At 39.9% G+C, this 25,199-nt stretch overlaps 1 protein-coding gene across 1 annotated transcript in view; it reads right to left on the bottom strand.

The window, feature by feature from the left end:
* The window catches only part of EEFSEC (eukaryotic elongation factor, selenocysteine-tRNA specific), a 439,817-nt gene that overhangs the window by 276,216 nt on the left and 138,402 nt on the right, over window positions 1-25,199 (bottom strand). Inside the window, exon 4 of the mRNA XM_053720714.1 lies at window positions 19,939-20,103. Within this exon, the coding sequence (XP_053576689.1) occupies window positions 19,939-20,103 (165 nt within the window). The remainder of the gene's footprint in view (window positions 1-19,938; window positions 20,104-25,199) is intronic.

Raw genomic sequence — 25,199 nt, 5'->3', positions numbered from 1 at the left:
GTGTTAAGCATGGAGACTTGATAACCAGCATCTTTTTAGTTTGTGGATATATATATATGTAATTTTATCACAAGGAGTATTGAGGTTCTGAGCATTATCTATAGTGGTCAGCTATCCTTGTGTGTTCCACAAACACTGATGCTTCTATTCTCATCATCATTTCATCATTTTGTTATGCCCTTTTTCATGTCTCTATGCTTTTCATATATTCATCCTTATATATTCATCATTATATATTTATGCTTAGATAGCTACATGCCAGGTTGAATTTTGAATTCTGAATATTGTTTGGATAATTCAGTGAATTTTGAAATTATAAGGTCTAAATAATAATGTTATTATATATGTTTATGAGTCTATTTCACTTTGTTTCATTTATTATTATAACATCGTTTTGTAATGTATTTATTTATTTATTTATCAATGTATTATTAATTTCCTTTATCTGATGCCCCCTTTGAATCTAATCTTCTAGTTCTGTACATGTAACTTTGGAGTGGTATGAGTTAAACTTATTGGAAGGAGTGTTCAGCACCGGCCAATAGTTACTGAGAACATGCTTTTTAAACTTGTGATGCATTTGTTCTAACAGGTTTATGAATACGGCTCCTGCCGAAACGCGTAAAACCTGTTAGCATTTTATTCCAACATGTGTTTTAATGGATGTTACCAATAAAGTCTATTTTATTTATTCCACCTACGGATTATGAACTATTTTTTTCGCATACTACTACAAGAACGACAAGGCGTTCTTCCCTCTTCATTGATTCCGTAGGAATATTCATCTCCACTTTGCGGTTCTTTGTTCCTGACTACCCCCAGATGGAATCATCTTACCCGGATAACGAACCATCCACTTTGATTGGCTGATACCCCACCCACGTGACCGCTGTCATCTCGAGTGATTGGAGGATTCGCACAGGGAAGTGCACCGGAAGAAAGTTTGCGCCGCAGAGCCTGGTCACGCACGGAGAGGTTGTGTGTTTGCTCAACAGGCTGTGGCAAGATACATCTCCGGTCTCCAACCAACAGGATTGAACAAAGCCTGGTGAGCAGAAGGAGCTTCAAGGGCACCATTCCGCTGCAGTGGATGCTCACAGGGTATGGTCGCATAGACGTGGGTGAGTGGCTTCTACTGGTTCCTTATTGTATCGTGCTAAGGCACACTGAGCATCGTAATATTTCTACGAACTGCATCTAGCTGGGTTTCTGAACTTAACCATTGATTATTCGCAATTCATGGGGGACTGTCATCATTGATACATATATCTTTGCTGAGTGTTATTTACCGGATGTGTATCCTTGTACTTTCTTCCTTTCTTTTACATACATATGTACACATATATATGTCTGTAAATACATATGTATACACACACACACACACATATATATATATATATATACACACACACACACATATATATATATATACACACACACACATATATATATATATACACACACACACACACACACATAACATAATTTATGCTTACCTGATAAATTTATTTCTCTTGTAGTGTATCCAGTCCACGGATCATCCATTACTTATGGGATATTAACTCCTCCCCAACAGGAAGTGCAAGAGGATTCACCCAGCAGAGCTGCTATATAGCTCCTCCCCTAACTGCCATTACCAGTCATTCGACCGAAAACATGCAGAGAAAGGAAAACCATAGGGTGCAGTGGTGACTGTAGTTTAATGGAAAAATTACCTGCCTTAAAGTGACAGGGCGGGCCGTGGACTGGATACACTACAAGAGAAATAAATTTATCAGGTAAGCATAAATTATGTTTTCTCTTGTTAAGTGTATCCAGTCCACGGATCATCCATTACTTATGGGATACCAATACCAAAGCTAAAGTACACGGATGACGGGAGGGACAGGCAGGCTCTTTATACGGAAGGAACCACTGCCTGAAGAACCTTTCTCCCAAAAACAGCCTCCGAAGAAGCAAAAGTGTCAAATTTGTAAAATTTGGAAAAAGTATGAAGAGAAGACCAAGTTGCAGCCTTGCAAATCTGTTCAACAGAAGCCTCATTCTTAAAGGCCCAAGTGGAAGCCACAGCTCTAGTAGAATGTGCTGTAATTCTTTCAGGAGGCTGCTGTCCAGCAGTCTCATAGGCTAACCGTATTATGCTACGAAGCCAAAAGGAGAGAGAGGTAGCCGAAGCTTTTTGACCTCTCCTCTGACCAGAATAAACGACAAACAGGGAAGACGTTTGTCGAAAATCCTTAGTTGCCTGTAGATAAAATTTCAGGGCACGGACTACATCTAGATTGTGTAGCAGACGTTCCTTTTTCGAAGAAGGATTAGGACACAAAGATGGAACCACAATCTCTTGATTGATATTCCTGTTAGTGACCACCTTAGGTAGGAACCCAGGTTTAGTACGCAGAACTACCTTGTCTGAATGAAAAATCAGATAAGGAGAATCACAATGTAAGGCAGATAACTCAGAGACTCTTCGAGCCGAGGAAATCGCCATTAAAAACAGAACTTTCCAAGATAACAACTTGATATCAATGGAATGAAGGGGTTCAAACGGAACCCCCTGTAAAACATTAAGAACTAAGTTCAAACTCCATGGTGGAGCAACAGTTTTAAACACAGGCTTGATCCTAGCTAAAGCCTGACAAAAAGCTTGAACGTCCGGAACTTCTGACAGACGTTTGTGTAAAAGAATGGACAGAGCTGAAATCTGTCCCTTTAAGGAACTAGCGGATAAACCCTTTTCTAAACCTTCTTGTAGAAAAGACAATATCCTCGGAATCCAAACCTTACTCCATGAGTAACTCTTGGATTCGCACCAATATAAGTATTTGCGCCATATCTTATGGTAAATCTTTCTGGTAACAGGCTTCCTAGCCTGTATTAAGGTATCAATAACTGACTCAGAAAAACCACGTTTTGATAAAATCAAGCGTTCAATTTCCAAGCAGTCAGCTTCAGAGAAATTAGATTTTGATGTTTGAAGGGACCCTGGATCAGAAGGTCCTGTTTCAGAGGTAGCGACCAAGGTGGACAGGATGACATGTCCACTAGATCTGCATACCAAGTCCTGCGTGGCCATGCAGGCGCTATTAGAATCACTGATGCTCTCTCCTGTTTGATTCTGGCAATCAATCGAGGAAGCATCGGGAAGGGTGGAAACACATAAGCCATCCCGAAGGTCCAAGGTGCTGTCAAAGCATCTATCAGAACCGCTCCCGGATCCCTGGATCTGGACCCGTAACGAGGAAGCTTGGCGTTCTGTCGAGACGCCATGAGATCTATCTCTGGTTTGCCCCAACATCGAAGTATTTGGGCAAAGACCTCCGGATGAAGTTCCCACTCCCCCGGATGAAAAGTCTGACGACTTAAGAAATCCGCCTCCCAGTTCTCCACTCCCGGGATGTGGATTGCTGACAGGTGGCAAGAGTGAGACTCTGCCCAGCGAATTATCTTTGATACTTCCATCATTGCTAGGGAGCTTCTTGTCCCTCCCTGATGGTTGATGTAAGCTACAGTCGTGATGTTGTCCGACTGAAACCTGATGAACCCCCGAGTTGTTAACTGGGGCCAAGCCAGAAGGGCATTGAGAACTGCTCTCAATTCCAGAATGTTTATTGGTAGGAGACTCTCCTCCTGATTCCATTGTCCCTGAGCCTTCAGAGAATTCCAGACAGCGCCCCAACCTAGTAGGCTGGCGTCTGTTGTTACAATTGTCCAGTCCGGCCTGCTGAATGGCATCCCCCTGGACAGATGTGGCCGAGAAAGCCACCATAGAAGAGAATTTCTGGTCTCTTGATCCAGATTCAGAGTAGGGGACAAGTCTGAGTAATCCCCATTCCACTGACTTAGCATGCACAATTGCAGCGGTCTGAGATGTAGGCGTGCAAAGGGTACTATGTCCATTGCTGCTACCATTAAGCCGATCACCTCCATGCATTGAGCTACTGACGGGTGTTGAATGGAATGAAGGACACGGCATGCATTTTGAAGCTTTGTTAACCTGTCTTCTGTCAGGTAAATCTTCATTTCTACAGAATCTATAAGAGTCCCCAAGAAGGGAACTCTTGTGAGTGGAAAGAGAGAACTCTTCTTTTCGTTCACCTTCCATCCATGCGACCTTAGAAATGCCAGTACTAACTCTGTATGAGACTTGGCAGTTTGAAAGCTTGAAGCTTGTATCAGAATGTCGTCTAGGTACGGAGCTACCGCAATTCCTCGCGGTCTTAGTACCGCCAGAAGAGCACCCAGAACCTTTGTGAAGATTCTCGGAGCCGTAGCCAATCCGAATGGAAGAGCTACAAACTGGTAATGCCTGTCTAGAAAGGCAAACCTTAGATACCAGTAATGATCTTTGTGAATCGGTATGTGAAGGTAAGCATCCTTTAAATCCACTGTGGTCATGTACTGACCCTTTTGGATCATGGGTAAAATTGTCCGAATAGTCTCCATTTTGAACGATGGAACTCTTAGGAATTTGTTTAGGATCTTTAAATCCAGGATTGGCCTGAAAGTTCCCTCTTTTTTGGGAACCACAAACAGATTTGAGTAAAACCCTTGTCCCTGTTCCGACCGTGGAACTGGATGGATTACTCCCATTAATAAAAGCTCTTGTACGCAGCGTAGAAACGCCTCTTTCTTTATTTGGTTTGTTGACAACCTTGACAGATGAAATCTCTCTCTTGGGGGAGAGTATTTGAAGTCCAGAAGGTATCCCTGAGATATTATCTCTAGCGCCCAGGGATCCTGGACATCTCTTGCCCAAGCCTGGGCGAAGAGAGAAAGTCTGCCCCCCACTAGATCCGTTCCCGGATCGGGGGCCCTCAATTCATGCTGTTTTAGGGGCACCAGCAGGTTTCCTGGCCTGCTTGCCCTTGTTCCAGGACTGGTTAGGTCTCCAGCCTTGTCTGTAGCGAGCAACAGATCCTTCTTGTTTTGGAGCAGAGGAAGTTGATGCTGCTCCTGCTTTGAAATTCCGAAAGGAACGAAAATTAGATTGTCTAGCCTTAGGTTTGGCTCTGTCTTGAGGCAGGGCATGGCCTTTACCTCCTGTAATGTCAGCGATAATTTCTTTCAATCCGGGCCCGAATAAGGTCTGCCCTTTGAAAGGTATATTAAGAAATTCAGACTTAGAAGTAACGTCAGCTGACCAGGATTTTAGCCACAGTGCTCTGCGCGCCTGAATGGCGAATCCGGAATTCTTAGCCGTAAGCTTAGTTAAATGTACTACGGCATCTGAAATAAATGAGTTAGCTAACTTAAGAGCTTTAAGCCTGTGTGTAATCTCATCTAATGGAGCTGATTCAAGTGTCCCTTCCAGAGACTCAAACCAAAATGCTGCTGCAGCCGTGACAGGCGCAATGCATGCAAGGGGTTGCAATATAAAACCTTGTTGAACAAACATTTTCTTAAGGTAACCCTCTAACTTTTTATCCATTGGATCTGAAAAGGCACAGCTATCCTCCACCGGGATAGTGGTACGCTTAGCTAAAGTAGAAACTGCTCCCTCCACCTTAGGGATCGTTTGCCATAAGTCCCGTGTGGTGGTGTCTATTGGAAACATCTTTCTAAATATCGGAGGGGGTGAGAACGGCACACCGGGTCTATCCCACTCCTTAGTAACAATTTCAGTAAGTCTCTTAGGTATAGGAAAAACGTCAGTACTCGACGGTACCGCAAAATATTTATCCAACCTACACATTTTTTATGGTATTGCAACTGTGTTACAATCATTCAGAGCCGCTAACACCTCCCCTAGTAATACACGGAGGTTTTCCAGCTTAAATTTAAAATTTGAAATATCTGAATCCAATCTGTTTGGATCAGAACCGTCAGCCGCAGAATGAAGCTCTCCGTCCTCATGTTCTGCAAGTTGTGACGCAGTATCTGACATGGCCCTAACATTATCAGCGCACTCTGTTCTCACCCCAGAGTGATCACGCTTACCTCTTAGTTCTGGTAATTTAGCCAAAACTTCAGTCATAACAGTAGCCATATCCTGTAATGTGATTTGTAATGGCCGCCCAGATGTACTCGGTGCCACAATATCACGCACCCCCCGAGCGGGAGATGCAGGTACTGACACGTGAGGCGAGTTAGTCGGCATAACTCTCCCCTCGTTGTTTGGTGAAATGTGTTCAATTTGTACAGATTGACTTTTATTTAAAGTAGCATCAATACAGTTAGTACATAAATTTCTATTGGGCTCCACTTTGGCATTAGCACATATAGCACAGATGTCTTCCTCTGAATCAGACATGTTTAACACACTAGCAAATAAACTAGCAACTTGGAAATACTTTTCAAGTAATTTACTATAATATGAAAACGTACTGTGCCTATAAGAAGCACAGAAAGAGTTATGACAGTTGAAAGTTAATAAACTGAAAGGTTATAGCATCAAATCTTTGTAAAAAACACAATTTTAGCAAAGGCTTGTTCCCATTAGCGAAGGATAACTAACCCTGATAGCAGAAAAAAAAGTTACAGAAATAAACGTTTTTTATCACAGTCAACTACAATCTCACAGCTCTGCTGTGAATGATTACCTCCCTCAAAACAAGTTTTGAAGACCCCTGAGTTCTGTAGAGATGAACCGGATCATGCAGGAAATACAATGAGCTTCTGACTGAATTTTTTGACCTCCCCCTCACACACAACAGTGAGAGAGATCAGTAAACTGTCATAAATTAAATAAAACAACTGCCAAGTGGAAAAAATAATGCCCAAAACATTTTATTCACCCAGTACCTCAGAAAATGAAACGATTTTACATGCCAGCAAAAAACGTTTAACATAAATTAAGTGTTATTAAAGAGCCTGTTGCCAGTCCCTGCAAATTAGGCTAAAGTCTTATGCACACAGTATAATTCCAGTGAAGTGCCATTCCCCAGAATACTGAAGTGTAAAATATACATACATGACAGCCTGATACCAGATGCTTCTACTGCATTTAAGGCTGAGTTTACATTATATCGGTATGGCAGAATTTTCTCATCAATTCCATTGTCAGAAAATAATAAGCTGCTACATACCTCTTTGCAGATTAATCTGCCCGCTGTCCCCTGATCTGAAGTTTACCTCTCCTCAGATGGCCGAGAAACAGCAATATGATCTTAACTACGCCGGCTAAAATCATAGTAAAAACTCAGGTAGATTCTTCTTCAAATTCTACCAGAGAAGGAATAACACACTCCGGTGCTATTATAAAATAACAAACTTTTGATTGAAGGTATAAAACTAAATATAATCACCATAGTCCTCTCACACATCCTATCTAGTCGTTGGGTGCAAGAGAATGACTGGTAATGGCAGTTAGGGGAGGAGCTATATAGCAGCTCTGCTGGGTGAATCCTCTTGCACTTCCTGTTGGGGAGGAGTTAATATCCCATAAGTAATGGATGATCCGTGGACTGGATACACTTAACAAGAGAAATATATATATATATATATACACACACACACACACACACATACATACATATATATATATATATATATATATATATATATATATATACACACACATATATATATATATATATACACACACATATATATATATATATATATATATACACATACACACACACACATACATATATATATATATATATATATATATATATATATATATATATATATATATATACACACACACACACACACATATATATATATATATATATATACACACACATACATAGATATACATCTTTTGAGATGTACTCTATATGTATGTATCTCTATGTTAAAGCCTTTATAACTTTTGTGTGCAATTGTTTTTAAATTATGTTTATTAGATTATTAGATGTTGTTATTATGAGTGTAACTGTACTTTGTAATGTATTTTTGATGTGTTAAGTGACACATTTTAGTTCTGCGAAATAGTTAACACAAACTCTAAGAATGCCGTAATTATTTTATCATAAATCGCAACTGTGCTCAAGTGTGAGTTTACTTTCAACTCATAATACCAGCGGTAAATTCGACGAACGCAAAACCCTGAGATAAACCCCTTATCACTCACACGCAAATGTTAACGGCCCAGTGCCTTTTAAATGTCCTTTTTTTTTTTTTAAATGGCTTTAATGTTTCTTTTACTATTGGAGTTTCCCTGTTGTCTCATTAATCAGGTCCAGATGTGATTGAACACATACAGGCAGGTCACAATTAAATTCCCCGTGACGCGGAGGCAATTCGACTGCTTAGGTCTCTTACACCTCTTTGAACTAAGACTTTGTTACACAATCCAGTGGCTTGGGTGGAAATGTTCTTTTTAAGAATAACCTATTTTACATTTATCATTTTATTTCTGATATTGTGCAATATTTGCGGTCACTGTGAACACAAACATAAGAGACCTGAAATAGCGAATCGTGTATTTAAACAAAAAGAGAGAGAACTTTTTGCTGAACATCTGTATAGAAATGTTTTTGTTTACCTTAAAATTACACAACTTTACTGTAGTCTTACAATACGTTAACATGCTAAGGGTTTGTTTCCATTGAGCTGTAACTGGGTTTTGTGAGGTCGCAAAACAAACAAACTGATGTCGGAAGCCCTTACAGATATCAGCAGTTTCCAATGGCGCGTTTTCCATCATTATCGGCAGCCGGGGTCCCACAGGCGAAAAAAAATTATGCGTCCCATGGAAAATAATAGAAGGCAAAAAGCACAAATTGACACCCAGCTCCCATTGAAGGGCCGTGTTTCTGGTGAGTCTTCAGACTCGCCAGAAACAGCAGTTATGAAGCAGCAGTCTAAAGACTGCTGGTCCATAACCCTGTCCGCCTGCTCTGATTGAGCGGACAGGAATCGCCTCAATTCAACCCGATCAAGTACGATCGGGTTGATTGACACCTCCCTGCTGGCGGCCCATTCGCCGCGAGTCTGCAGGTGGCGGCATTGCACCAGCAGCTCTTGTGAGCTGCTGGTGCAATGCTGAATACGGAGAGCGTATTGCTCTCCGCATTCAGCGAGGTCTTGCGGACCTGATCCGCACTGTCGGATCAGGTCCGCAAGACCTTTGTTAAATTGGCCTCAAGGTCTCTAACATTACGTTATGCTCAGCTAGGTGTAAAAGAGTATAAATAAGCTTTTTGATGCCTCTTTTCCATTGAGATATTAATATTTGCAAACAAAAGTGATTCACTTTATACATTTATTGTTATATTATTTATTAAGTTCCTATTTAAATATCAATATCTATTTACACATGAAAATATAATCATGCTCATATCTCCAAAATTCCAACCAGACCTATGCCTAGGAGAGCACTAAATATTACATATATCAATACATTTTAAAATGTAATAAAAACAAAAAAATGTTTTTTCATTTAATAAAAATGTTCTCATTTCATTATTTTATGAATTTAATGTACCCTTGTTTTTGCTTCTCTAGAGGCGATCACAGGTAAGGAGTGAAAACGATAAATGTAAATTTTGTAGTGCAAGGTTGGGTTACCATAGCAATTAACTAAATATGATGCGATTTTTGAGAAACAGCGTCGGATGGAAGCGCTAACACGTTAACTTACTCCTACACGAAAAGAGCAACTGAACACAATGCACAAAATATTTCATTGGAAACCTGGTACTAAAATGGAGCCATAAACTACTTTTAGCTGTCGACAATTTTGAAAGATTACGGCTCCATTTTTATCGACTCAATGGAAACGAGCCCTAAGTGTGAAAAAATTAAAATCGTGTTTGTTTTTTCAATAACCAAACTCTCTTATCTGTAGGAGCCAAACCAGACTTGTGTCTCAAGTAAATACAGCTAGCTACTGTCATTTGGTTACCAAAACTTACACTGCTTTTGTCATATCTTATTACCTCTGCTGAGGTCAGTTAGGGACAGATATGTAGCAGGGTTAGGTTTGTGAAGTTTACAGTGTGCACTTCCAGTTATGAGAGTTGGAAAATCTATCATTTTTAGAGTTGGATTATAGGAAAAAGGGACAAAATAAATAATGAAAGTATATTGCAATTTTCGAAAAAACACATAATTAAACATTTTATATTACAATTCTAAGGGGTTTCACATCTCTTTTATGAAGGAAACCATTGCTGTATTCATACACTTGTGCATCCAGGAGAAGATATGCTGCAATAACAATCTCAAGGAAGAGGTAGCAGGATACAAACTTATCTAATATTTAAAAAATCCCCCCCCCCCCAAAAAAAAAAGGTTTAGATCCACATGGGACTGAAGCTACAATAATAGCTAACAAGGTGGGCTCACTGATCTGGCTGTAAGGAGGGGGTGTGCAGTGACCCTTCCTTGCACTGGTTCATTCGGTCAGAGATGTCAGACTAAATTACAGCACGTAAATAGCAGTAAAGGTAGTTTCGCTGGTGAAAGTGCACTCTTGTTTTCTTTCTTTTCTATGGGTCAAGTCTTGAGGGCCAGTGGGCAAGCTCCTGTCAGTCATGGAGCCCACAGTGTTTGGTAAATGTCAGGGTCAGCTGCCGTCAACTTCTGGATGTGAAATGTGTCCTTACAAGTAGCCCGGTCACCTCTTATCAATGTCCTGAGGCCACCAGATGTTGTTCAGGAGCTCCGGGGCTGCTGTGCGAATCAGAGACCTGCGCTTAATGCACACTGCTAATTGTGCTGAGACTAATAAACAACAAAAAGCATCATGTAACAATAGTCTTTTATTCATCCTAATAGCAATTACATGAGTGAAGTACATGAATGTTTTTGTTACTATGAATAAATTCCTTCTGGATTATAGTGCTAGGATGTATTTAGAGCTGCAACAACTAATCGATGATAATAATCGATTATGAAAATAGTTGTCAACGAATCTCATAATCGATTAATCGATTAGTTGGTTTGCAATTAGTTGGTCTGTGCACAACACTAGCTGCTTCACTCTAATGAACTCCTGCACATGGTATTGTGTTTTATGGTTATGTCCTTAGCCTAAAGGATGTTTACAGACGTATACTTTTTACTTTTTCAGGACGGTATAAGTTTACAACTACCCCTGGCTTATGTACAACCCAGATATAATAGGAGTCATCATTTGGATTGTTTATATTAAATCAGGTGATTTGGAACTATGCTTTGTATGATATAGTGCCAAGCTTGTTGTTTACACCTAACCCCTAGATTGATGGGAGTTATTTAAATTGATGTGCACTATTATCTGTTTGCACAATTATTAGCAGATCGCTTGCTATTGCCTATTATATGTACTGTATAAATAAATGTGTAAGGCTTTGTCCTGTTATTGATATACATTCCTTAGCGCTTCTGATTTTGTTTTTTATTGTTTTTTTATATTTTTAATAAATTGTTATAATATGTACCAGAGTCAACCTTTATAAGTATATATTCATTATTTTTAGAGCGGACTAGATATTTCCCCTAACCTTATAGCTGGTTATTTACCATTGCATATAGATATTCAAGATAGTTTTATGTTAGAATGAAGTCAAGGGTTACTTTATTGAGAGGCCCCTTGCCAAGGTAGAAAACACTTAGCATTGGTGAAGAGCTAACAAAGATAAATATCCCACTTTGGTGAAATTGGCAAAACCCTATTTATGCATCTCAAGAACCTCAACGCCATCTGAGTGTCTCGTTTCTGCTGCAGGAAATATAGCTGCAAACAGAGAACCAGCCTTAGCCAGAAGCATGTGGACATGTTGAGATTTTTGCATTTCAATGCAAAGTTTCTGAAAGAGTGAATAACAGAATGTTATTAACAGTGATAGTCTAACTCTTTCTAGTTCTACCTCTTTTAAAACAGTTTGTGGTTTTGTTTTGTTTAATTATAAAACTGTGCTCTGCTGCTTAAAAATTGAAGAAACAGTTGTGTTAATGTAAAGTTTTAGTCTGAAGTTTATATTTGTAACACTCATTATGTGGATTTAATTTAAAACACAGAAAACTATTAATGATTCTCTTTTTATCCGATTAGTCGATTAATCGAAAAAATAATCGGCCGATTAATCGATTATGAAAATAATCATTAGTTGCAGCCCTAGATGTATTACAATGTTTATATGTGAACAGTATACATCAACAAGCTAGTGCTGCATAACAAACTATCTGCATCACAAAAAAGCAAAAAGAAATTTAAACTGCCATTTTGAAAGCACAGTTTGCATTGTTTTTCAATCTAAAGACATACGTCTTAAAAGTCTTGTTTAAGGCCATAAATATAAACAAGCTACTGTACTGATCGAGAAACCACTGTAGCATGTTGTAGGGTCAGGGTCATCAATTCTGCAGGATACTCTCCAGTCTCTAGGGGTAGTGAGAAATACATTTCTGAGATAAATTACAGGAAGTACAATTAAAAGTTTAGTTTTTTTTGGGGGGGGGGGGGGGGGGTTGCTACACATAATTTAACATTTTATGGATAAGTTTGAATTTAAAATCCCTTTGAAAGGACATTCCGGTCAAAATGCACATAGATGACTTACATCTGTGAATAGAAACATATCTGCAGTATACATGTATTGGTAAAAAACGCTTCTAGTAAAAGATTTCACTGTTTTAGTGTTAACATATTTCTCTGCATGTGTGAAGCATACCCAGATATTCTCAGTGCACCAGCATTGTAAATACAACAGCTGCTCACAATACCAGTGGGGCTTGTATAATGTCAGCCATTAACAAACTGAGTCATTACCAGATGGTACAAGCACCTTAGGCTCTCTGAGCAAGTATTGTGTTTAAAATGCTGGTGCACGGAGCATACTTAAATACACTTTTGAAACAGCTATAGCTTTTATTAGAAACATTTTTACAATACATGTATAATACAAATATGCTTCTATTCAAAAGCAAAATGCAATTTTGGCTGAATTGTCCTTTTAACTCCTTCTTAGGGTTATGTCGGAGCATTCACATGCGCTGGTCTTGATGATCTTGCTAAAATCAGAGACTGCTAACAGAAAGCTTCTCCGTAGAAGGTAAATACCTCCCTGAAACAAGAACTATTTTTAAGACTACAAATATATTTTTAAAATGCTTCTATTGAAAACTGAGCTGTTCTATTTAACTTTTCAATTAGATTTTAAATGGACAGTAAAGTAAAAATTAAACTTTGACATTTCAGATAGAGTGTGCAATTTTAAAAAGTTTCTAAATTATTTTTAATTGTTTAATTTGCTTTTTCTCTGGTTATCCTTTTTTGAAAAGCATACCTAGGCATAGGTAGGCTCAGGATCAATAATGCACTACTGGGAGTAAGCTGCCGATTGGTAGCTGCACATATATGTCTCTTCTCATATCTAAATTAATAACAGAAAAAAATGGTTTAATCCCCCTTTAATGTGGGCCATACAACCTATACATATGCCTGAAGTCATCACAACTGACAAATGACCGTCCTGTGCACAGCAGTCTGCAAGATCCAGACGGTTCCTGTACTTTTAAACCTCTCTGTGGTTATCATGAGTTGGGGGAGAGGAAAATCCATAGAACTTTGCAAATCACTTGAGTCTCTAATCTTGTAAATCTAATATTTCTGAACCAAAACGTCAGAGGCAATATTCACAAAGCTGTGGTGAGGCGGTGCCTAATTTAGTGCAGAGACAATGCTGCTATATACTGAGAACATTATGGTTGTTTCACTATAATACTGAGGTGCGAGACATCAAAACCGTGTGATCTGTGCACATTGCACACAACCTGCTAATTCTCTCTAACTCAAACCTACCCAAACTACAGTCTAGACTCTAGGGACCACATCCAGCCCTACAAGGGTGTCTGTATGGCCCTCACCACTACTCTATAAAAACAGACATCAGTAAAAAAAAAAGCAGTGGCAAACGTGTCATTAGGTTAATAAGCATATGTATTTGTACCCAATTCTGTACATTTAAAAGGGACAGTCAAGTCAAAGTAAACGTTCATGATTCAGATAGGGCATGCAATTTTGAACAACTTTCCAATTTACTTTGATCATCAAATTTGCTTTGTTCTCTTGGTATTCGTTGTTGAAAGCTAAACCTAGGTAGGCTCATATGCTAATTTCTAAGCACTTGAAGACCGCATTTTAACTCAGTGCATTTTGACAGTTTTTCACACCTAGAGGGGCTTTAGTTTGTGTGTGCAATATATGTAACATTGTGCTCACTCCAGAGGAGTTATTTATGAGTCAGCATTGATTGGTTAATGCATGTCTGTCAAAAGAACTGAGATAAGGGAGCAGTATGCAGAGGCTTAGATACAAGGTAATCACAGAGGTAAAAGTATATTAACATAAAAGTGTTGGTTATGCAAAACTAGGGAATGGGTAAGATCTAAAAATTTTAACAAAGATTTTGGTGTAGACTGTCCCTTTAATAAGTCTATACAGTTACATTAAATGAATTAACAGTAACTAAATAAAAAAGTGATTATATTCTAATTCTATTTACAGGCATTATCTTAAGTATAAATGTGATTACAATATAATGTGGCCCCCAGGCAATCTCAGTGACAGGCTCTTAGTGTAATAAAGTTTGGTTCCCCTAAACTAATTGAATATATAAAATATTACAAGTGTATTTTGACAAATTGTATTTATTTTATTATATTTTTAACCTTCTCATAACGCATAAAACGACTGTGTTCATAATATTAATCTCTAGAGCTGTAAGATCTAACCTTATACAGAATTGTGATTTTGGAATCGTGTTATTCTCTCGTTTCTTTAAACTATGGCACAAAACTGCGCTATTACTCAATAAAATGAATAGAAATAAATCAGTCACAAGCCACAAACTGGTCCAGCGATGACTCAGGCTGGGCTCAGCTATACGGCTGCTGCTGCTGCTGATGGTCGCTCTATGAATCATTCGCGGAATTCAGATCACGATCTTTTCCCAGCGTGACATCACTCCTTTCTTCTGCTCTTCTTCATTGTTCTTAATTTGACTTAAAAGACATCTTTGAACAGCTTTGCAAGGCTAAGCCCATGTCAATTTCAGCTGAGATGTCAATTACGCTAAAGCAAATTTATCATTGTACACGTTAGTTTGTGTCCTAAACACAGAGGATATTCACACAGTTAAAAATAAATCATCTGCAATTACTGAACTCTCAGAGCCAAGTGCTGGGAAAGAAACTTTACCCCTGAGATCCAAAGTTCCTTAAAGGGACAGCCTAGTCAAAAATAAACTTTCATGATTCAGATAGGGCAGGCAATTTTAACAACTTTCCAATTTACTTTTATCATCAATTTTGCTTTGTTCTCTTGGTATTTTTAGCTGAAACCTAAACCTAGGTAGGCTCATTTGCTAATTTCTTAGCACTTAAAGGCCACCTCTTATCTAAATGCATTTTTCATTTTTTTTACAACTAGAGAGCATTAGTTCATGAATGCCATATAGATAACATTGTGCTCATGCCAGTGGAGTTACCCAGGAGTCAGCACTCATTGGCAAGTATATCAAAAGTACTGAAATAAGGGGGCCGTCTGCAGAGGCTTAGAAAAAGGTAATCACAGAGGTAAAAGGTATATTACTATAACAGTATTGGTTATGCAAAACTAGGGAAATAAGGTATTATCTATCTTTTTAAACAATACAAATTCTGGTGTAGACTGTCCCTTTAATACACTCAAGACAACACATTTGCATTGATTATTGCTACTTTTAATTATTTTTAAGGGCATTAAATCATTGCCTTACTGTGCCAATTCATCCTTACTGACATCTTGCTCACTGTCCGACTGTGCACAATTCATCCTTAGTGACATCTTGCTCACTGTCTGACTGTGCACAATTCATCCTTAGTGACATCTTGCTCACTGTCTGACTGCGCACAATTCATCCTTAGTGACATACTACTCACTGTCTGACTGTGCACAATTCATCCTTAGTGGCACACTCATCACTGTCTGACTGTGCACAATTCATCCTTAGTGACATACTGCTCACTGTCTGACTGTGCACAATTCATCCTTAGTGATATACTGCTCACTGCCTGACTGTGCACAATTCATCCTTAGTGACACACTCATCACTGTCTGACTGTGCACAATTTATCCTTAGTGACATACTGCTCACTGTCTGACTGTGCACAATTCATCCTTAGTGACATACTGCTCACTGTCTGACTGTACACAATTCATCCTTAGTGACATACTGCTCACTGTCTGACTGTGCACAATTCATCCTTAGTGACATATTGCTCACTGCCTGACTGCGCACAATTCATCCTTGGTGACATATTGCTCACTGCCTGACTGCGCACAATTCATCCTTACTGACATCTTGCTCACTGTCCGACTGTGCACAATTCATCCTTACTGACATCTTGCTCACTGTCCGACTGTGCACAATTCATCCTTAGTGACATCTTGCTCACTGTCTGACTGTGCACAATTCATCCTTAGTGACATCTTGCTCACTGTCTGACTGTGCACAATTCATCCTTAGTGACACACTCATCACTGCCTGACTGTGCACAATTCATCCTTAGTGACATATTGCTCACTGCCTGACTGTGCACAATTCATCCTTAGTGATATACTGCTCACTGCCTGACTGTGCACAATTCATCCTTAGTGACACACTCATCACTGCCTGACTGTGCACAATTCATCCTTAGTGACATACTGCTCACTGCCTGACTGTGCACAATTCATCCTTAGTGACATCTTGCTCACTGTCTGACTGTGCACAATTCATCCTTAGTGACACACTCATCACTGCCTGACTGTGCACAATTCATCCTTAGTGACATACTGCTCACTGTCTGACTGTGCACAATGCATCCTTAGTGACATATTGCTCACTGTCTGACTGTGCACAATTCATCCTTAGTGACATCTTGCTCACTGTCTGACTGTGCACAATTCATCCTTAGTGACATACTGCTCACTGTCTGACTGTGCACAATGCATCCTTAGTGACATACTGCTCACTGTCTGACTGTGCACAATTCATCCTTAGTGACATCTTGCTCACTGTCTGACTGCGCACAATTCATCCTTAGTGATATACTGCTCACTGTCTGACTGTGCACAATTCATCCTTAGTGACACACTCATCACTGTCTGTGCACAATTCATCCTTAGTGACATACTGCTCACTGTCTGACTGTGCACAATTCATCCTTAGTGACATACTGCTCACTGTCTGACTGTGCACAATTCATCCTTAGTGACATACTGCTCACTGTCTGACTGTGCACAATTCATCCTTAGTGACATACTGCTCACTGTCTGACTGTGCACAATTCATCCTTAGTGACATCTTGCTCACTGTCTGACTGTGCACAATTCATCCTTAGTGACATCTTGCTCACTGCCTGACTGTGCACAATTCATCCTTAGTGACATATTGCCCACTGCCTGACTGTGCACAATTCATCCTTAGTGACATACTGCTCACTGTCTGACTGTGCACAATTCATCCTTAGTGACATACTGCTCACTGTCTGACTGTGCACAATTCATCCTTAGTGACACACTCATCACTGCCTGACTGTGCACAATTCATACTTAGTGACATACTCCTCACTGTCTGACTGTGCACAATTCATCCTTAGTGACATACTACTCAATGTCTGACTGTGCACAATTCATCCTTAGTGAAATACTGCTCACTGTCTGACTGTGCACAATTCATCCTTAGCGACACACTCATCACTGTCTGACTGTGCACAATTCATCCTTAGTGACATACTGCTCACTTCCTGACTGTGCATAAATTATCCTTAGTGACATACTGTTTACTGTCTGACTGTGCACAATTCATCCTTAGTGACATACTGCTCACTTACTGTACACAATTCATCCTTGGTGACATACTGCTCACTGTCTGACTGTGCACAAATTATCCTTAGTGACATACTGTTTACTGTCTGACTGTGCACAATTCATCCTTAGTGACATACTGCTCACTGTCTGACTGTACACAATTCATCCTTAGTGATATACTGCCCACTGCCTGACTGTGCACAATGCATCCTTAGTGACACACTCATCACTGCCTGACTGTGCACAATTCATCCTTAGTGACATACTGTTTACTGTCTGACTGTGCACAATTCATCCTTAGTGACATACTGCTCACTGTCTGACTGTACACAATTCATCCTTAGTGATATACTGCTCACTGCCTGACTGTGCACAATTCATCCTTAGTGACACACTCATCACTGCCTGACTGTGCACAATTCATCCTTGGTGACATACTGCTCACTGTCTGACTGTGCACAATTCATCCTTAGTGACATACTGCTCACTTCCTGACTGTGCACAAATTATCCTTAGTGACATACTGTTTACTGTCTGACTGTGCACAATTCATCCTTAGTGACATACTGCTCACTTACTGTACACAATTCATCCTTGGTGACATACTGCTCACTGTCTGACTGTGCACAAATTATCCTTAGTGACATACTGTTTACTGTCTGACTGTGCACAATTCATCCTTAGTGACATACTGCTCACTGTCTGACTGTACACAATTCATCCTTAGTGATATACTGCCCACTGCCTGACTGTGCACAATGCATCCTTAGTGATATACTGCTCACTGCCTGACTGTGCACAATTCATCCTTAGTGACACACTCATCACTGCCTGACTGTGCACAATTCATCCTTAGTGACATACTGCTCACTGTCTGACTGTGCACAATTCATCCTTAGTGACATACTACTCACTGTCTGACTGTGCACAATTCATCCTTAGTGGCACACTCATCACTGTCTGACTGTGCACAATTCATCCTTAGTGACATACTGCTCACTGTCTGACTGTGCACAATTCATCCTTAGTGATATACTGCTCACTGCCTGACTGTGCACAATTCATCCTTAGTGACACACTCATCACTGCCTGACTGTGCACAATTCATCCTTAGTGACATACTGCTCACTGTCTGTCTGTGCACAATTCATCCTTAGTGAAATACTGCTCACTGTCTGACTGTGCACAATTCATCCTTAGTAGCACACTCATCACTGTCTGACTGTGCACAATTCATCCTTAGTGACATACTGCTCACTGTCTGACTGTGCACAATTCATCCTTAGTGACATACTGCTCACTGCCCGACTGTGCACAATTCATCCTTAGTGACATACTGCTCACTGCCTGACTGTGCACAATGCATCCTTAGTGACATACTGCTCACTACCCAACTGTGCACAATTCATCCTTAGTGACATACTGCTCACTGCCTGACTGTGCACAATGCATCCTTAGTGACATACTGCTCACTACCTAACTGTGCACAATTCATCCTTAGTGACATACTGCTCACTGCCTGACTGTGCACAATGCATCCTTAGTGACATACTGCTCACTACCTAACTGTGCACAATTCATCCTTAGTGACATACTGCTCACTGTCTGACTGTGCACAATTCATCCTTAGTGATATACTGCTCACTGTCTGACTGTGCACAAGTCATCCTTAGTGACACTCATCACTGCCTGATAGGGCACTGCAGGAGTTGTCCTTATCAGTGAAATGTCCACAAATAAAAAGTATAGAAACAATTAAAAAGAGATATTTTTTTTTAAATGTCACCTTAGAAAAGTGTTAAAGGAAAATAAAGATTGTAATGTCCCTTTAAGGGACACTATTTTTTTTTCTTTGCAGCATCTAAAAGATGGAAATTTGAAACACATTTTTTAAATCTAATGTTCATTTCCTGGATAAAACTATTTGTTTTTATGCTGGTAGATTCACTTTCCACCAAATGAGCTGTACGGGTTGTCCTTACTGATCATAGAACTAGCTGAGCCACAGAAAGAAATGACACACATAACCAGTGCTTTGTCATATACATTTTTGTAATTAAAGTCCCTTTCAGCACTTACTTTGAAGCTGTAGGTTCTGAACAGGTTTCCCTGCATGATTAGCTGAACAGCTATCTGATCTCCATCTGCATTAGAAGTCTAACAGTATGGTATATATATGATATATCCTGCCCACCGTCTAGTACATAGTTACAATAAGCTCCTACCTTTAGGGCTGGAATCTCCACATTGTCATTGAGGTTGATGGATCCAGAAAGGATGGTGCCCGTCATCACGGTGCCCTGACCTTTAATGGAGAAGCAGTGGTCAACTGCCATAAGAAATGGACCAGAAGGGTCTCTCTTGGGCAGGTAGGCTTGAGACTTCAGGAGCTGGAAATACAAAAGTGGGACAAAGAGAAATAAGATAAAGAGACTCATCCCAAAATAAAGCACTGTATATATGGCCCACAAAAGAAACACTCAGCAGCCTAGGGGCTATCAAGGTGAGGGGCTTGAGTCTTGTAAAATGTTAATAAGATGGGAAAATATATATAATTCCTAATAAAAATACAGAGAAAAACATTATTAATGTTAAAAAAAAAAAAAATCGATCACACAATATTACAGAAATATTAGCAGATCAGTGTTCTCATAGGGGCACCAATACTGTATTCACTGTCTCTGTCTGCAATGACAAAATACGTACAGTGTATTAATCAAACAGCAATCTATCAAGCACTCTCTGTGAATATTACTGGTTCCATTAGCTAACAGCAGCTGCAAAAATAAAATATAGGGAAGAGTACAAAAACAACGCAAGCATTAGAGAGTAGCCATTTAGTTTAAAGGGAGGGCAAATAAACAGTTTACAAAGTCAGCTTACGTAAACCATGTGCGTTTGCAAACTAAAACACTGATGTTTTTAAGTTTAAAATATTAAAGTTTGTAAAGAATATAATTATATATTTACCACAGTTACAGGCTCTCCCTCCGCCCCATTCCTCGTATAATGCAGTGACGTATAGAGCAGTTCCACCTGCTTTATATGTAATATTATACGCACACCTAGGTTGTCCAGACCCTTAAATGCAATCTTTCCCTGTCTCTACTCTGAGGCTAAGGAATGCGCAACCATTATTTCTAATGAGCCGTGCGGCACGGCTTCTCATTGGCCATGCCGGTTTCTGCATAAAAGCGGAAAAATAAATGTTTTGGCCATGGGCAGGCAGCATAATAAAGTATATGCATAAATCTTCCTATTTTTTTTTAATATTTGTTCAGCAAATTTCTTTAAAAAAAACAAAAAAACAGCTTTCACATCTATGGTTTGCAAATATTTTTAAACTGCTTTGTTATGCGTTTAGATTTACTATTTCAAATGGGACTTAAGCTATGTGCTGCCACAACTACAATAGCACAGTTAGTATTCGCCATGTTATTGTCTCTTATTTTATCCCTTAATGGTGTTGGTTGGTCAAGTTTCACATCTTTATACTGGATGCCATCTTGAACATCAGGTATTCTTGCACCCAGTGACAGAAGCTGTGCACATTAACATATCCGTGACATTGCTGGATTTTTGACAGCTCTATTGTGCACTTCGGTTTAGTGCGTATGATACAAAGCGGGAGTGGCTGCATTGCTCTGTTTCAGTCATGTGGTATTTATATACATCATGTAACTTTTAAACTGTGCATAAAAAGGCAATATGTAATGCTCCTGGTCTGTTTTGTGTGAGCTAATCTGAAGCGCATGATACAGGTGTGAAAAAGACGTCAGCATTACTGATCTGTAAATATTCACCTTTTGTCTAACAGGGTGTGAGAATACGTATGCTCCAAGATGGCCGCCCAGTATGAAGCTGTAAAGCTTGACCAACTGGTACCTGCAAGGGGTTAAAACAGATTAGCATTGAAGAGAGCTGCAAGCACAGAAGGTGAGGGGGTGACACAATTAGCTTATGTCATGTGTCACAAACCACATGCCCTAACTTATGTATCTCCTGCATGAGCGTTGTTAGGACATGTGTTCTCCAGAACTGTGCCCACGCTGTAATACTCCGGCACCTGCTGGCTTCCCCTGCTGTTTTGCGTATATGGCTTTCAATTTTATATATATTAATCCCCCATGCTTCTTTCCTACGTAACAGCTGACACTTCAGAGACTAATTGTATGTTCTGATTTCAGCCTTTTTTTAAACTAAGTGTATCCTTTCATGTTTATTGTGTTTATACAGTGTTAAGGCAGAGCAGAACTCACTTTATTTATATATATATATATATATATTTATATATATATATACACATACATACAGTGTATATATGTATATATATATATATATACACATATATATATATACACACACACAGTATCTCACAAAAGTTAGTACACCCCTCACATTTTTGTAAATATTTTATTATATCGTTTCATGTGACAACACTGAATAAATGAAACTTAGCTACAATATAAGTGGAAATGTCCAAATTGGGCGCAAGTAGGTGTGTTGAATTTGGTGTTATCGCTCTCACACACTCTCATACTGGTCACTGGAAGTTCAACAGCGCTTCTCTCTTTGTATGCAAATTAATATGACCGTAGGGAAGTCTCCCTATGGGTGATGGGGGAAACCAGACGTGGACTCCAGCAATTTAAAATATGGGGAGGCAAAAACTGAGTATAAAATCCTCCACTAAATCCAAAATGTAGAGAAAATAACTCATTGTGTAAACCATTTACAAATCTAGACAAGTCAGAAGACTTGCTTTAACCTTCTTCTGACTTGTCTAGATTTGTAAATGGTTTACACAATGAGTTATTTTCTCTACATTTTTTATATATATACACACACAGTATCTCACAACAGTGAGTACACCCCTCACATTTTGGAAAATATTTTATTATATCTTTTCATGTGACAACACTGAAGAAATTACACTTTCAAGTAGTGTGTACAGTCTGTATAACAGTGTAAATTTGCTGCCCCCTCAAAATAACTCAACACACAGCCATTAATGTCTAAACCATTGGCAACAAAAGTGAGTACATCCCTAAGTGGAAATGTCCAAATTGGGCCCAATTAGCCATTTTCCCTCCCGGTGTCATGTGACTCGTTAGTGTTACAAGGTCTCAGGTGTGAATGGGGAGCAGGTGTGCCAAATTTGGTGTTATCGCTCTCACACACTCTCATACTGGTCACTGGAAGTTCAACATGGCACCTCATGGCAAATAACTCTCTGCGGATCTGAAAAAAAGAATTGCTGCACTACATAAAGATGGCCTAGGCTATAAGAAGATTGCCAAAACCCTGAAACTGAGCTGCAGCACAGTGGGCAAGACCATACAGCGGTTTCATAGGACAGGTTCCACTCAGAACAGGCCTCGCCATGGTCGACCAAAGAAGTTGAGTGCACAGGCTCAGCGTCATATCCATAGGTCGTCTTTGGGAAATAGACGTAGGAGTGCTGCCAGCATTGCTGCAGAGGTTGAAGGGGGAGGGGGTCAGACCATACGCCGCACACTGCATCAAATTTGTCTCCATGGCTGTCGTCCCAGAAGGAAGCCTCTTCTAAAGATGATGCACAAGAAAGCCCACAAACAGTTTGCTGAAGACAGGCAGACTAAGGACATAGATTGCTGAAACCATGTCCAGTGTTCCGATTAGACCAAGACAAACTTATTTGGTTCAGATGGTGTGAAGCGTGTGGCAGCAACCAGGTGAGGAGTACAAAGACAAGTGTGTCTTGCCAACAGACAAGCATGGTGGTTGGAGTGTCATCTTCTGGGCCTGCATGAGTGCTGCCGGCACTAGGGAGCTACAGTTCATTGAGGGAACCATGAATGCTAACATGTACTGTGACATACTGAATCAGAGCATGATCCACTCCCTTCAGAGACTGGGCCACAGGGCAGTATTCCAACATGATAACGACCCCAAACATACCTCCAAGACGACCACTGCCTTGCTAAAGAAGCTGAGGGTAAAGGTGATGGACTGGCCAAGCATGTCTCCAGACCTAAACCCTATTGAGCATCTGTGGAGCATCCTCAAACGGAAGGTGGGGAAGCACAAGGTCTCTAACATCCACCAGCTCCGTGATGTCGTCATGGAGGAGTGGAAGAGGACTCCAGTGGCAACCTGTGAAGCTCTGGTGAACTCCATGCCCAAGAGGGTTAAGGCAGTGCTGAAAAATAATGGTGGCCATACAAAATATTGACACTTTGGGCCCAATTTGGACATTTCCACTTAGGGGTGTACTCACTTTTGTTGCCAACGGTTTAGACATTAATGGCTGTGTGTTGAGTTATTTTGAGAGGACAGAAAATTTACACTGTTATACAGATTGTACATGTCGTTGGTTGTGCAGTGATACAATACCAAAGTTAACAGGACACGGATGAACGGGAAAGACAAGACCGATGGTTAAACAGAAGGCACCACTGCTTGAAGAACATTTCTCCCAAAAATAACCTCCGAAGAAGCAAAAGTATAAAAATTTGGAAAATTTGACAAAGGTATGAAGCGAAGACCAAGTCGCAGCCTTACAAATCTGTTCAACAGAAGCATCATTTTTAAAAGCCCATGTAGAAGCCACCGCTCTAGTAGAGTGAGCTGTAATCCTTTCCGGAGGCTGCTGTCCAGCAGACTCGGATGCCAAACGGATGATGCTTTTCAGCCAAAAAGAAAGAGAGGTAGCCGTAGCTTTTTGACCTCTACGTTTTCCAGAATAGACAACAAACAAAGAAGATGTTTGACGGAAATCTTTGGTTGCTTGCAAGTAAAACTTCAAAGCACGAACCACATCCAAGTTGTGCAACAGACGCTCCTTCTTAGAGGAAGGATTAGGACACAGAGAAGGAACAACAATTTCCTGATTGATATTCCTATTAGTAACAACCTTAGGAAGGAATCCAGGTTTGGTACGCAAAACTACCTTATCAGCATGGAAAACAAGATAAGGCGAGTCGCATTGCAATGCAGATAGTTCAGAAACTCTTCGAGCCGAAGAGATAGCAACTAAAAACAGAACTTTCCAAGATAGAAGCTTAATATCTATGGAATGCATAGGTTCAAACGGAACCCCTTGGAGAACTTTTAAGAACTAAATTCAAAATCCATGGCGGAGCAACAGGTTTAAACACAGGCTTGATTCTAACTAAAGCCTGACAGAATGACTGAACGTCTGGAACATCTGCCAGACGCTTGTCCAGTAGAATTGATAAAGCAGATATCTGTCCCTTTAAGGAACTAGCTGATAGCCCTTTCTCCAATCCTTCTTGGAGAAAGGACAAAATCCTAGGAATCCTGATCTTACTCCATGAGTAGCCTTTGGATTCGCACCAATAAAGATATTTACGCCATATCTTATGATAAATTTTCCTAGTGACAGGCTTTCGAGCCTGAATCAAGGTATCTATGACAGACTCAGAGAAACCCCGCTTGGATAAAATCAAGCGTTCAATCTCCAAGCAGTCAGCCGCAGAGAAAC

This window comes from Bombina bombina, chromosome 7, assembly GCF_027579735.1.
Source record: "Bombina bombina isolate aBomBom1 chromosome 7, aBomBom1.pri, whole genome shotgun sequence".
NCBI classification, from domain to species: domain Eukaryota; kingdom Metazoa; phylum Chordata; class Amphibia; order Anura; family Bombinatoridae; genus Bombina; species Bombina bombina.
Note: the sequence above shows the minus strand (reverse complement) of the source record. Positions and strands in the feature narration are given on the sequence as shown.